Here is a 14793-nt window from a genome sequence, read left to right on the forward strand (position 1 = left end):
TGCCAGAGTCTCTCTAAAATCTGTTTTTCCTTTCAGTAAAAAGAAATAAAAAGAGGACTTTTACTGGTGTATCCAATACATTTTGGAGATTACTGTTCTAGATACACAGTATAAGTACCTATCATCTGATATAATTTATTAAAAGGTTTAATATAAACAAAGTTTCCTCTATTTTTTCTGACATAACTTACACAGGGAGAAAATTATCTATCACTGCATGATGGTAAAACTTTAAATATACCCTTTTACCCAGAAAGTCAAAATTTATTTTCTGCATTTGAAACTTCCAAGTAATGAAAGTCTTTAATTTCTATACATGTATCTAAAAATTTATTTGTATTCATCTGTACCTATTGAGGAATACAATTTATGAACTATTCTGTTTATTCCATCCATTATACTTATTCTTTTTCCTGTCAAAGACTAAATATTTTAAAATCTATGTGTATGATCCTTTCTGAAATCTGTATTTCTTAGTCTATAAATTAGTTCTTAGGAGGTATTTATTAAATTTTTTGCCCAATACCTCTACAAATCTTTTGAAATGTCATTAATGTAGATACTTTTGATTTTTAATGGGTTATAAGCAATAGTAACTGATTTTTTAAAAAAATATGCGGAGTTCCCGTCGTGGCGCAGTGGTTAACGAATCCAACTAGGAACCATGAAGTTGCAGGTTCGGTCCCTGCCCTTGCTCAGTGGGTTGACGATCCGGCGTTGCTGTGAGCTGTGGTGTAGGTTGCAGAGGTGGCTCGGATCCCTCGTTGCTGTGGCTCTGACGTAGGCTGGTGGCTACAGCTCCGATTCAACCCCTAGCCTGGGAACCTCCATATGCCCCAAGAGTGGCCCAAGAAATGGCAAAAAGACAAAAAAAAAAAATTTTGGAATAGTTGAGCAAAGGAAAGATGATGTAATCTTAATCATTGTGCTTTCTGTGTTAATTTTGGTGTGTATTTGCATTTCCTTTGAGAAATGTTTGTCTCAATCCATAGCAAATACTTTTTCCCTTTCAACTGCCTTTAATAAATACTAGAGTAGGAGTTCCTGTCGTGGCTCAGTGATTAACGAATATGACTAGGAACCAAGAGGTTGCAGGTTTGATCCCTGGCCTTGCTCAGTGGGTTAAGGATCTGGTGTTGCCGTGAGCTGTGGTGTAGGCTGCAGACACGGCTTGGATCTGGCGTTACTATGGCTCTGGCGTAGGCCGGCGGCAACAGCTCCAATTAGACCCCTAGCCTGGGGACCTCCATATGCCCTGAGAGCAGCCCTAGAAAAGGCAAAAAGGACAAAAATAAATAAATAAATACTAGAGTAGTTTTATTTAAAAGTAATAAAATGGTCTTCCTGTTTTCCTGCCAGGCTCCTGTCAGGTTCTGCAATGAAGCAGATAATGTTAAAAATATATGTTGAGTTCTTTTTTGATTAAAAGATTCTGTAATTGGTTAGCTCTGAACTATGTGATTAAGCAGTGCATTTCTTTCTTTTTCAGATATTGTCATATAAATATCATAACCAAAATTAATTGGATTGTTTTTTTCCTAGGCAATGAGTTCTCTTTTGCCTTTCGGCAGTTTTGGTAATATGGTTGGTATCATAAGACACAAACCTTCTTAGCAATATTTTCTGACATTTTTATTTTTCATTAACTCAAGCAAACTGGATTGGCATGCGTTCTCCTTTTATAATGGCTTTTTAGCATTTTTGAAACTTATTTCTTATATTAAATTTATCTTGAGTATTTAAGCATGTGTTTGTGAAATAAGTCCTATCAACATAAAAAAATCAGTCTTCCGAAAAAAAAAAAAGTACATTTTAATTGACTGTTCACTTGATTTGCAAAAGGAATCCCCAGAGTTGGGTTTAAAAGTTGGAGACTTCCACAAACTTATGATGACTTTTCAAACAGTGAAAAAACACCAGACTATAGTTAGACAATCACCTCTGGAAAAGCTTGGATTGGCTGTTTTCTCTAGGACCCTACTTCCAGTTTTTTCATGCTTTCCCTTTATCATGTCTAAGTAGAGCACAGATAGAAAAAAGCCTGTAGCTGAAGGCTTTGGGGATGGTGGAGTCAAGGTCAATTAGAGAAGACCTCCTGAACCTTAAGTATTAATAGGAATTAGCCAGGAAAAGCGGGGAGGGAGAAGAAGAGTGCTCAACACAGGAAACAGCATGTGCAAAGACCTGGAGGCAAGGGAGCCCAAAGGTGTTTAGGGTCATTTGGCCCTAGGGTATGAGTTGGAGCTTAGATATAGATAAGGAGAGAGAGGTCACCAGCTGGACTTGTTGGCTCTGCCAAGGACTGTGGCCATTATCCTAAGAGCAGGGAAAGCAATTGATGAGTTTTCATCAAAACAGTAGAAGATTCAGGTTTTCTTTTTTGAAAGATCATTGTTCCTACAGGGAGGAGAGAGGTTAGAAGCGACCACAGTGGAGGCAGGGAGGCTGGGAGGCTGTTAAAATGTTCTGGGAAGTATCAGTGATAGCTTCTACTCAGGTAATGGCTGTGGTGATACAGAGAAATAATCTCATTTGAGAGAGGTGAAGGGATAGGACTTTGTGATTAATTGAGTTGATGGATCAATAGAGAGGGTGAAGGAAAATGTTTCTGGCATGAGGAGTTAGGTAGGTGGGACTCTGCCACTGAGCCAAGGAACAGAGCGTTGATGCAGTACAGATATGAGGGGTGTTCAGAAATATCATTTCAGTTTTGGGTGTTTTGCATTTGATGCATCTGTGGACTGTCCAGATGGGTTTATTTGGTATACAGTCGGATATATGTGTTTGAGTTAAACCAGATAATCATTCAGGAGTTCCCTGTGGCTCAGCAGTTAAACGAATCTGACTAGCATCTATGAGGATACAGGTTTGATCCCTGGCCTTGCTCAGTGGTTTAAGAATCCAGCGTTGCCCTGAGCTACGGTGGCTCAGGTCTGGCCTTGCTGTGGCTGTGATGTAGGCCAGCAGCTACAGCTCTGATTTGACCCCAAAGCCTGGGGACCTCCATATGCCATGAATATGACCCTAAAAAGACCAAAAAAGTAAGGGGAAAAACCCTAGATAATCATCAAGCGTTCATACATCAAGCAAATATTGAGCCCTCCTATGTGCCAGGAGTTGCTTTTAAAGTATTGGGAATATAGTAGTGAATAAGAGAGAGAAGACAGCCTTCCCTTCACAGGGATTATTTTGACAGAGTAGGAAGACAGACAATAAACAACAAAATATCTTCACATATCAAAGTACTTCACAGTACTCTGAAGGAAATGAAGCAGGATAGTGATATTGTAACAGGAGGAGGTGAAGCAGAGATTAGAATCTCAAGATGATACTTGAATGATTAGAATAAACTATACTAAGAGTCAGGAGAAAACATTCTAGGCAGAGAAAAGAGCATGTGTATAAAGCTCTTGAAGGCCTCAAAAGCCACTGGAATCTCAGCTCTAGTATGCACCCCTACCTCTTGTCAAGGTGCTAGGCTACCCCACAGCAAGTACAGTCTTTGGATGGCTGATTTGGCAATGAATTGAGAGGAGGCAGATGATAGCCAAATGTCTGATCATCTCCTTCACCTTCAACTTCTCCTCTTCCTGTCCTTGGGCTAGCCCTTCCATCGTCTTCCGTTGTTATGTCTTATACAGCCCTGATTCTCAACCTTTTGTTGAAACAAAAAAAAAAAATCAGAAAATTTCCTGAATTGTGTTCAGTTTCTGAAATGCAGATTAATTCTTTGCAGTCCTTTGCATCCCATAGATCTCCTTAATGTGTTATTTCCTACTGTACTGAGTGCAAGTTCTGAAGAAGAATTAGGGTTTTCCATCTATTTTCCATTGTATCTAGCAAAAAAACCCACTAGAAGGCAGTGGCATAAACAGGCCTTTGATAATTCTTTATTTAGTCCCTTCTTGGCACACAGCAAAAGAAACTCCAGAAAGGCTGAGTTCCAGCATTGAACCACAGTGCCTTATAGGATTCAAGACTCCTGCTTGAGGGGAGGAGTTCCTTGAACCAAACACTCCTGATAAAAGTAGCAGTGCTTTGGGTGACACACTAGAATCTGTGCTTCGCTTTTTGATTCCTGGTGATCATTGCAGTGATAAAACCTGAAATCAATAGAAGATTTTTCTAGAGCAGAGTTTCTCAGCCTCTACCCACTAGAGGCCAGTCACGTACCCTCCTCAGTTGTGATGAACAAAAATGAGTTATAATTATTACAAGTGTCCTCCTGAGATCAAAATCACTCTTGGCTTAGAAGCCACTGTCCTAGAGGAATTCTTAACTGTTCTTATAAAGGAGCAGGCCTCAAGCCTCAAGGGTATGCCCTCCTGAGCCCTCAGAAGTAGGCAGCAAATCCAAGCCTATAACTGGAGTAAATCAACCTCTTATCATGTGGATCCAACTCTGATGGAAAGGAGCACTGGCTCTCCTGAGGCAGCTTCTGTCGGCCATGTGATAGTGCTGGAGATAACACTGTTATCTTATACCCAGGTTTCATTTATTTGCCTGGTGGGGTATCCAGAGGGAAGAAGAAGGAAACATTTGAAGATTAGTCTATGCTAGAGCTGTCCTAGCCCAGGATATACCACTCAGTATTTAAATATTAACCAACTTATGTTTTGAGCAAGTTGAATGATATGTGTGTGTTAATTTATATGTTTTTGCATGTATACACATGTATGTGTGCATATATTTATAATGTTATAACTCCCTAGCAGTTATAGTTGGCTGTTTAGGATTTTGTGTATGCATCAAATTTTTATTTAACAAATCACTTTCATTGTATAGTCATTTATAGTATAAATTATCTTTGGGAGTTCCTGTCGTGGCAAAGTGGTTAACGAATCTGACTAGGAACCATGAGGTTGCGGGTTCGATCCCTGGCCTTGCTCAGTGGGTTAAGGATCCAGCGTTGCCGTGAGCTGTGGTATAGGTTGCAGACATGGCTCGGATCCCACGTTGCTGTGGCTCTGGCGTAGGCTGGCAGCTACAGCTCGATTAGACCCCTAGCCTGGGAACCTCCATATGCTGTGAGGGCAGCCCAAGAAATGGCAAAAAGACAAAAAAACTAAATAAATAAATAAATTATCTTTGCCTGGTTGATCACTGCATGAGATCCCACAGCAAAATCAAGAAAAAAAATTTTCAGCTATTTTGGGAAGGTTGATTTGCTTCTTTTGTGTTGTACTTAGTTAATAACATACTTCCTAATATCCTATAGCGTACAGATGTCAGCCCTTTTCAGGCAATGGACCGAATGATGTTAAATATGCGAAACAGTATGCAGGAATTACAAAGAAACTTTGTAAGTACTAAAAAATTGATGAGACTCTTGTTTTCAATTATCGGTACCCTATATTATAGTGGCTTTCAACCTTTTCCTAACCATGGTACATAGCAATTAAAAAATATATCTTATCATCATGTCAGTATTTGTGTGCTGTATATGTTGTATACCTGAAATAAAAGTTCATGAGGAAATGATCATACTATATAGTGTGTGCCGATATTTTTGATTTTATTTTATATTTTAGAAATATTGGTTACAACTTACCAAAATGATTCTACAGCCTACAAGTTTAAAAAATAGCATTAATTAAACTGTCAAAATAAAAAAAAATTCAACCTCAAAAATTTATTTTGCTGAAGGTCACTATTGTAAATGAACATTTTATATGAATTTAGATTTTTTTATTATGTATAATTTGTCTACTTAAAAAGATTTGTAGCATCCAAGAAATTAAGTTTTAGTGTTTTAATAAAACTCTGAAGACAGAAATTTCAGGAATGATGTTTAGGCACTGGATTAGATTCATACAGCCCAAATACTTAAAAACTAGTGCTAGTACTCATAATTATTTTCTACTCATAATATTAATCAAAATAATAACTTGATTCAGTATGAAGAGCACACATATTATTTTAATCATCTGGTTTGAAATCTAAGGATCATTTCAGACTGTCCAAATCTAGGGCATTATTAATGATTTTAGAAATGTAGCAGTCGGTACCCACAGAGGGTATAAAACTTCTTGGCATATGGCTAATTGGCTCAGTGTTGGCAAAACTGGACACGAAGGTCAACACTGATTATAGAAGTTATCACATGCTTCAGGGCACAGCATCCATAAATTAAAGCCACAAGTCTTTGATCCCGAAGATTTGAGGTTTTTTGAGTGAATCACTTGTTACTTTGTTATTTCTCACAAGGAGTGTGGGAATTGGTACCTAAAATGGAAGAAGGTTAGGACCTTCCTGGGGGTACCATTTGGAATCATCATACTGATCATCTATAGTATCCTTAGTAGAACTTCCAGCCAGTGTTGTTACTTATCTGAATCTTCACTCTGACACCAGTTCTGTGTGTTAAACGGAACTGTCTGGATTTACAACTTATATTTACCTCTAGGGTCACCTTTCAATGGATCCCAATGGCCATTCGTTCAGTTCTTCCTCAGTTATGACTTATTCCAAAGTCGGAGATGAACCACCAAAGGTTTTCCAGGCCTCAACTCAAACTCGCAGGGCTCCAGGAGGAGTAAGTATTTTTCTTGGGACTTTATAACTTAGTGGAATGATAGATCACCTATGTCATATTTTAACTATTAAAATGGCACCTGATACTGGCTGAGGGAAGTATCCAGGAGGGAAGAAAGCACAGGTCACTGTGAGAAGCAATAAGGCTAATGGTAATTCTTTATTTAAGGCATCCTTTTCTCCCTCACCTACCTCCATCCCTGTCTCAGGTACCTTTTTTCTTGTAAATATCTGTTGATGTTTATTCCTTTTACATGTTGACAAGGTACATAGACACTAAACGAAATCTTTGTTTCATGAAATAAATGTCTACTTTTAGTTTCCATTTGAAGTAAAATGAATTTTTAACTCAAAATATATCAAGTGTACAGAAAGTATACAATAAGTACTCCATATTCCTTTCATACAGTTTAGTCAAATCCTAACACTTTTCTCTATTTACTTCAAGTTGTCCCATGGTTTTTTTGTTGTTGTTTTCTTTTCTTTTCTTTTTGAGAGAAAACATTACAGATTCAGTTAAAGATTCCAATACACTTCTCCTCCCTCCTTGGGCCCTTTCCCTTTCTCCCTCCCCCAGGGAAAACCTTTTTCTTATACAGGCATACCTAGTTTTTTTTTTTTTTTTTTTTGGTCTTTTCTTCTTTTGGCTGCCCCATGGCATATGGAGTTCCCAGACCAGGGATTGAATCCAAGCCCGAGTTGCAACCTACCACAGCTATGCAATGTTGGATCCTTAACCCACTGCGCCAGGCCAGGAATTGAACCCACCTCCCTGCTGCTGCAGAGATACAGTCAATCCCATTGCACCACAGCGGGAACTCCAGGCACACCTCATTTTATTGGGCATCATTATTGCATTTTGCAGATAAATTGCATTTTTTACAAACCAAAGGTTTGTGGCAACCCTGTGTTGTCAGATGATAGTTAGCAGTTTTTAGCAATAAAGTAGTTTTAAATGAATGTAGGTTCATTTTTTTAGACATAATGCTATTACACACTTAATAACCACAGTATAGTGTAAGTATAATTTTGATGTGAACTGAGAAACCAGAAAAGTTTGTGTGACTCACTTATTGCAATACTTGCTTCACTGTGGGGGGACAGATCCCACAATATCTCTGAGGTATGCCTGTGTCCGGAATTTATAATTCTCACACATGCTTTTATAATTTTACTACTTATGTATGCTTCATATACAATATAATGAAATATTTCATAGGTTTCTAAACTTTGTATAAATGCTTTCATAGCATGTGTTGTCTTCAATTTGATTTTGCTCAGTAATTGCTCCTGAGATTTATTCAAGTTGATATGTGTAGCTCTGGTTTCTTTAGTCCAAATATGAATGTCCAAAATATATATACCACAGTTTTCAAATATATTTTCTATTGATAGGCATTTAGGTGTTTCTAATTTTTTACATATTCATCTTCACACCCATCTCCTTGTGCCGAAGGGCTAGGGATGGTGGTGTTGTGTTGGAGGAGGTGTGTGTCTTCATCCTTACATAGAAATTACCAAGTTACTGTCACACAGTGATTGAAATAGCTGGCTTCCACAAACCTTGGTATCAGTGTTCCCATTTCCCACTTCCTTGTCAGTACGTAAAGAAAATTTGGGTTTGCCTATCTAGTGGTGTGAGTTCATTTTTCAGTTCCTACATATAAAGACATACCTTTTAATGATGTTCTTACCACAGTGCAGCTAATTCATCTCAGACTTTAACTTGCTATAAATGACATACATGTTAAATGAAAACAGAATATAACTGTAGGTGTCCCACAGAAATCCGCCTTTGGCTAACATAAACAGTCTAATAGTCTTTGGCTAATAGAAATATTCTAATAACTCATAGAGTTGAAAGGTAGGAACCATGAAACTCAAGCCCATCAACATGTCACTAAATAGTTAGTGGCCCTTTCTTTTGGGCCATGCTAGTATGCACTTTTTGTCAAGGACAGTGTTGTTTTTTTTAATTACTCAATGAATTTATTACATTTATAGTTGTACAATGATCATCACAATCCAATTTTATAGGATTTCCATCCCACAACCCCAGCGCATCCCCCCACCCCCCCAAACTGTCTCCTCTGGAGACCATAAGTTTTTCAAAGTCTGTGAGTCAGTATCTGTTCTGCAAAGAAGTCCATTCTGTCCTTTTTTCAGATTCCACATGTCAGTGAAAGCATTTGATATTGATGTCTCATTGTATGGCTGACTTCACTTAGCATGATAATTTCTAGGTTGCTAAAAATGCTGGTATTTTGTTCCTTTCATGGCTGAGTAATATTCCATTGTGTATATGTACCACATCTCTTTTTTTTTTTTTTTTTTTTTTGTCTTTTGTCTTTTTTGTTGTTGTTGTTGTTGTTGCTGTTTCTTGGGCCGCTCCCGCGGCATATGGAGGTTCCCAGGCTAGGGGTTGAATCGGGGCTGTAGCCACCGGCCTACGCCAGAGCCACAGCAACGCGGGATCCGAGCCGCGTCTGCAACCTACACCACAGCTCACGGCAACACCGGATCGTTAACCCACTGAGCAAGGGCAGGGACCGAACCCGCAACCTCATGGTTCCTAGTCGGATTCATTAACCACTGCGCCACGACGGGAACTCCTGTACCACATCTTCTTGATCCACTCCTCTATCGATGGGCTTTTAGGTTGTTTCCATGTCTTGGCTATTGAAAATAGTGCTGCAATGAACATTGGAGTACATGTGTCTTTGCGAGTCGTGGTTTTCTCTGGATAGATGCCCAGGAGTGGAATTGCTGGATCAAGTGGTAATTCTATTTTTAGTTTTCTGAGGCATCTCCATACTGTTTTCCACAGTGGTTGCACCAATTTACAATCCCACCAACAGTGTAATAGGGTTCCTTTTTCTCCACACCCTCTCCAGCACTTATTGTTTGCAGATGATGGCCATTCTGGCTGGTGTAGGATGGTACCTCATAGTGGTTTTGATTTGCATTTCTCTAATAATGAGTGATGTTGAACATCTTTTCATGTGTTTTTTGGCCATCTGTATGTCTTCTTTGGAAAATTGTTTAGATCTTTGGCCTATTTTTTTATGGGGTTGTTTGTTTTTTTGGTATTGAGCAGTAGGAGGTGTTTATAAATTTTGGAGATTAATCCCTTGTCAGTTGATACAGTTGCAAAGATTTTATCCCATTCTGTGGGTTGTCTTTTCATTTTGTTTAGGGTTTCCTTTGCTGTGCAGAAACTTTTAAGTTTGATTAGGTCCCGTTTGTTTATTTTTGTTTTTATTGTCAATACTCTTAAGAGGTGATCGAGAAGATGTTGCTGTCATTTATATCAGAGAGTGTTTGGCCTATATCCTCTAGGAGTTTTATAGTGTCTGGTCTTATATTCAGGTCTTTAATCCATTTTGGGTTTATTTTTGTGTGTGATATTAGGGAGTGTTCTAATTTCATTCTTTTCCATGTGGCTGTCCAGTTTTCCCAGCACCACATATTGAACAGGGTGTCTTTTCTCCATTGTATATTCTTGCCTCCTTTGTCATAGATTAGTTGACTGTAGGTGCGTGGGTTTAATTCTGGGCTTTCTGTCCTGTTCCACTGATCTATATTTCTGTCTTTGTGCCAGTACTATACGGTTTTGATGATTGTTGCTTTGTAGTATAGTCTGAAGAAGGACAGTGTTGAAGGTGTTATGGCAGCTGCCCAGCAGCCCTGCAGCCACAGTGTATCAGCTCCAGCAGCTCTTTTACCTGGCGAGAAACCAAGTGAGCACCTTTACCCAGCGAGAAACCAAATAAGAGTTGGAGAACTTAGATTTATTACCCTGGCAGGCTCAGAGGAGATCACTCTCCCAAAACTGAGTCCCGAAGAAGGGTTTCACAAGGCTTTTATGGGCTAGCTCTTCTGGGTCGATGCTTGGCTGGTTGGACTGAAGTGAGAACAGGCAGGGTTGTAATTGCAGAAGCAACTTTACAGAAGCAGATGTGTGAGGGAGGGGCAGTTAGGTGCAGTTGGCTGGACTTTTGCTTAGTCATCATGGCCAGGGTCTCTCCTTTCTACCTTTTTATCAGGACATTTTCTCCTACAAAGGCACTAAGTTTTATATAGGAAGTTATTGTTTTGATAATTATAGTTTTTCTATTTGTCCTAGACATTTCAATGTTAAGCAGTTCAGGAAATATTAGAACTATAAGCATCATTTTACTACAAGATGGTAGTGAACCGAGTACCTGTTATTTTTAGAGCAGTAGATTTATGGTCTTACCTCTATAAACAGGTTCTGAGGAATTTAGAAGTATATGCATTCAATATTTATTTAAATAATAACAACTAATTTGGGGGCGGTTCCCTGGTGGTCTAGTGGTTAGGACTCAGCACTTTTACTGCTGCAGCCTGGCCCAATCCCTGGTCTGGGAACTGAGATCCCATATCAAGCTACTGCACACCACAGCCAAAAAATAATAATAAATAAATAAATGAAAATTTTATTTTCTTCATTTTCACAGATAAAGGAAACTAGAAGAGCATTGAGAGATTCTGAGAGTGGACTAGAAAAAATGGCTGTTGGTCATCATCTCCAGGACAGAGCCCATGTCATTAAAAAGTCAAAGAACAACAAGACTGGAGATGAAGAGCTCAATCAGGAGTTCATCAATATGAATGAAAGTAAGTTATCATTGTAAATAGCATCCTTCCTTTTAGAGGTAAAATAGCAGCTGTGCTAGTAGAACTTGGTGAATATTTTTTATGGAAACAGCCATATAATATCATTGCAAGCAGTTTATGAATTGTATATATGGGAAATATGTTATCAAAGTAGTAGCTAGGGGTTGAATTGGAGCTGTAGCTGCTGACCTACACCACAGCCATAGCAAAGTGGGATCCAAGCCGCATCTGCAACCTACACCATAACTCATGGCAATGCTGGATCCTTAATCCACTGAGCAAGGCCAGGGGTCAAATTTGTGTCCTTAACGGATGCTAGTCAGATTTGTTTCTGCTGAGCCATGATGGGAACTCTGAGATCAGCATTTAATACTGATTTTTGTTCATGTTGAGTATCTTTATTTTTTGTTTTATACTGGGTAAATGGAATCTTTTGAATTGTTTTTTAGTAAGACTGTCAGTAGGAAAATGAATTTTTACATGTATTTCTAATTATCAAAGAAGTACATTTGAAAAGTATAAACAAGTATAAAGAAAATTTAAATTATACACAATTCCAACCTCAAATCACTACTATTAATGTATTTCTTTCCAATAGTTTTATGTATATGTAGACATATAAACACACATACTTTTTTTCAAAATTAGTATTTTATGATTTATGTAGTTTATACTGTGCTTATTTTAATTCCCCACTGTAATTATAAATAGTCACTTATGGTGTTATTTATCAAAAACATTCTGTTTTTTAAAAAGCACTTAATGGTTACCTAAAAGTTTTGTCATGAATTGGTCAAAATTTGTTTAAACTATTCTGTATTGCTGGGTACTTAGGCTTTTGTATAGAGAAGATTTAAATTTCTGATGCTGTTAGATAGTATATATGTGTCATGCAAATCTTTCCATTTCCTACATTTTATATTCATTCTTCAACTCATTTAAGTCTTTCTAGTGTCCTAACACTTCTTACAGCATTTAAGTTACATTGGTTTCCTGTTTTTGTAAAATGTTTTGAATAGAAATGTTTTTATCATATTAAAGTGTTTAAATTATTATATCATTTTAGAAAAAGAAATTCTCTTAAGACTGGGGCTGGAGAAAATTATTCATATGCAATGAGATGAAAGCCACAACATCTTAACCTTTCTTTAATTTTAACTTTTGTAATTTGGTCATATTTAATATATATGGAGTATTTCACAATAATTAACACATTGAAGAAAATTTTAGCGAAGTAATACATTATTATAAAGGCAATCTGAAAGAATAAGTGTTATCATTTACATATTGTTATAATGGAACTTAGATTACCTAGTTTATAACAATATAAATTGGCAGATGAATAACTGGTCTCAGGAAATTGAAACAGCAGCTTTGTGAAGCCAAATTATGTAGGGAAATTGTGGGGTTAATAGGAAGTGCTAGCCACAGGTGGAGTGTCCTCCACGTAAGAGGAAAGGCATGATCACAGTGAGGTGACCCAAGAGGAAAGACTGTAAGTCAGTGTAACTGGGTCATGGGGTCCATTGGATAGAATAATATGATATCCTGGCACATACATGAAAAAACAGATCATCAATAACCAAATTATCAACAAGAATAGGAGAGGAACAAATAGAAAAGGAAATATTACTCTGAGTAATAGAACTTATATTTAAAGCAGTTTCCTACCTCTACTTTAAGGTTAGGCTGATGGAAACACCAGACCAGAATGAAATGTGTGGGGAGCAAGGCAATTACTGACAGTTTATACCTTAATACTTATCCCTTTATTTTGAAACTTAACGTAGGTGATGCTCATGCTTTTGATGATGAGTGGCAAAATGAGATTCTGAAGTACAAACCAAGGGGCAATGGCGCAACCTAGAAAACTCCAGGATGCGAAGTGTTGGTCATGAGAATTCAAGATCCCGAGAACTTAAAAGAAGGTAAAATTTATTTCTAAACTCAGTTGTGTTTTTTAGAGATGAATCAGAAGAAAAATTTTCCTGTCATCAAAAAATTTTGATGAACATCCAAGTTGTTTATATCAATAATATCTTTTGTGAACCATGTAATAATTTTATATATGAGAATATTCCAACACAAATTTAAATTTGTATCTGAAAACCAGTAATATTTCAGGATTATATGACTAGTAGCTTACTAGCTAATCATGCATTAGATAATAGGGGCTAAAATCCTCCTAAGGAAAAACAATACAATGTAGTTATTCTTGTGAAAGAGATTTTTATTTGGATAGAACAGGAGTCATACATTTCCTACCAGGTAAAGATATTGGTGTTTAGGGAGATGGTAAGGGAAAAGGGAGTGTATTTAAAAGACTTAGCAAAACTTCCCTAACAAGTCAAAACTGAGCATTTATGGTAAGCATATGTTTAGACACTCATATAATATGTAATAATAAGTGTATTAAATATTAGATATTTTGGAAAATTCTGCAAAAACTTTAGCCTCCTTTGGATTTATCTTTCGGAATAGCTGTGAAATGTGAATTTGCTAAAACCACACTTTGAAGATTATAGAGTAGTTTCTGCTGTGGTTTAGTGGATTAAGAAGTCACTGCAGTGGTGCAGATTTGACCCCTGACTTCGTGCAGTGGGTTAAAGGAACCATCATTGCCATAGCTGTGGCTCAGACCCAGTCACTGACCCAGGAACTTCCATATGCCTTGGGTGCAGCCATGAAACAATCAAAAAGATTATAGAAATTCTGACACATTCAGTATATATTCCAGAGTCACAATTTAATTTGGTTCTCTGTGGGGAAAATTGCAAACACTACCTGATTCCTATTGCAATTAGACTCAAGAGAGCCAGGCCTCCCTAGGCCTTAAAACAGAAATCTGTTCTAGGCTATAAGAGTGGAGAATTGCTGCAGAAGGTGGAAGGCTCCCCAGAACCAGCGGTGGACAAGTGGGTACCAAGTATATCAGAAGCCTTGTGCGGAATTTCACATGCTAGCATCTTTTCTTGAAAATACTTGTTTAGAATTTAGAGCCCTAATATTTTATATTTTCTATAGAAAACTTGCTCCCATATTACTTTTAGACAGCATTTGTCTCATTTGAAAAGCTTATTTATAAAAACCTAACAGTGTTTAACTTTGACTATAAAATCCAGGTCCCATTCAGAGAAAGCATGCTCTTTTTAGATGATCTGTAAATTTATGGCCCTATCAGTGGCATTTTGTGTAAACTAGCATTGTCAAATAGAACCTCTGAAATGATTTTTTGCAATGATGCAAATATTATGTTTCCATGCTATCCAATATGTTAGCCACTAGCCCTACGTGGCTATTGAATCGCACATGAAATGTGACCAGTGCAACTAAGGAGTTGGATTTTTAGATTTTATTATATTCTGATTTTTTAAATATAAATGAAGTGGCTAGTGGCTACCATGCTGGACAACATGGTTAAACACTAAACAGTTAAATCTATCTCAGGAAAGCAGCTATTACTCTCTTAGATTAATGTTAAGTTAAATGGTCTGTCATGTTTTTCAAAGCTATTAAAGAACTTGTAAGATAAAACTCGCCTTAAATTACAGTGGTGTTTATCATGTTTGTATTGCTTTTTTAGTGACCATTTAAAAATGGATTAATGTTCACACGTCT

At 37.4% G+C, this 14793-nt stretch overlaps 1 protein-coding gene across 1 annotated transcript in view; it reads left to right on the top strand.

Annotated features, from left to right (window-relative positions):
- MLF1 (myeloid leukemia factor 1) overlaps window positions 1–14793 on the top strand; it is a 47998-nt gene that overhangs the window by 31123 nt on the left and 2082 nt on the right. The window contains 6 exon segments of the mRNA XM_003358641.5: window positions 1543–1584; window positions 5219–5302; window positions 6407–6535; window positions 11016–11175; window positions 12966–13021; window positions 13024–13103. Coding sequence (XP_003358689.3) covers window positions 1543–1584; window positions 5219–5302; window positions 6407–6535; window positions 11016–11175; window positions 12966–13021; window positions 13024–13103 — 551 coding nt within the window.

This window comes from Sus scrofa, chromosome 13 (assembly GCF_000003025.6).
Source record: "Sus scrofa isolate TJ Tabasco breed Duroc chromosome 13, Sscrofa11.1, whole genome shotgun sequence".
NCBI classification, from domain to species: Eukaryota; Metazoa; Chordata; class Mammalia; order Artiodactyla; family Suidae; genus Sus; species Sus scrofa.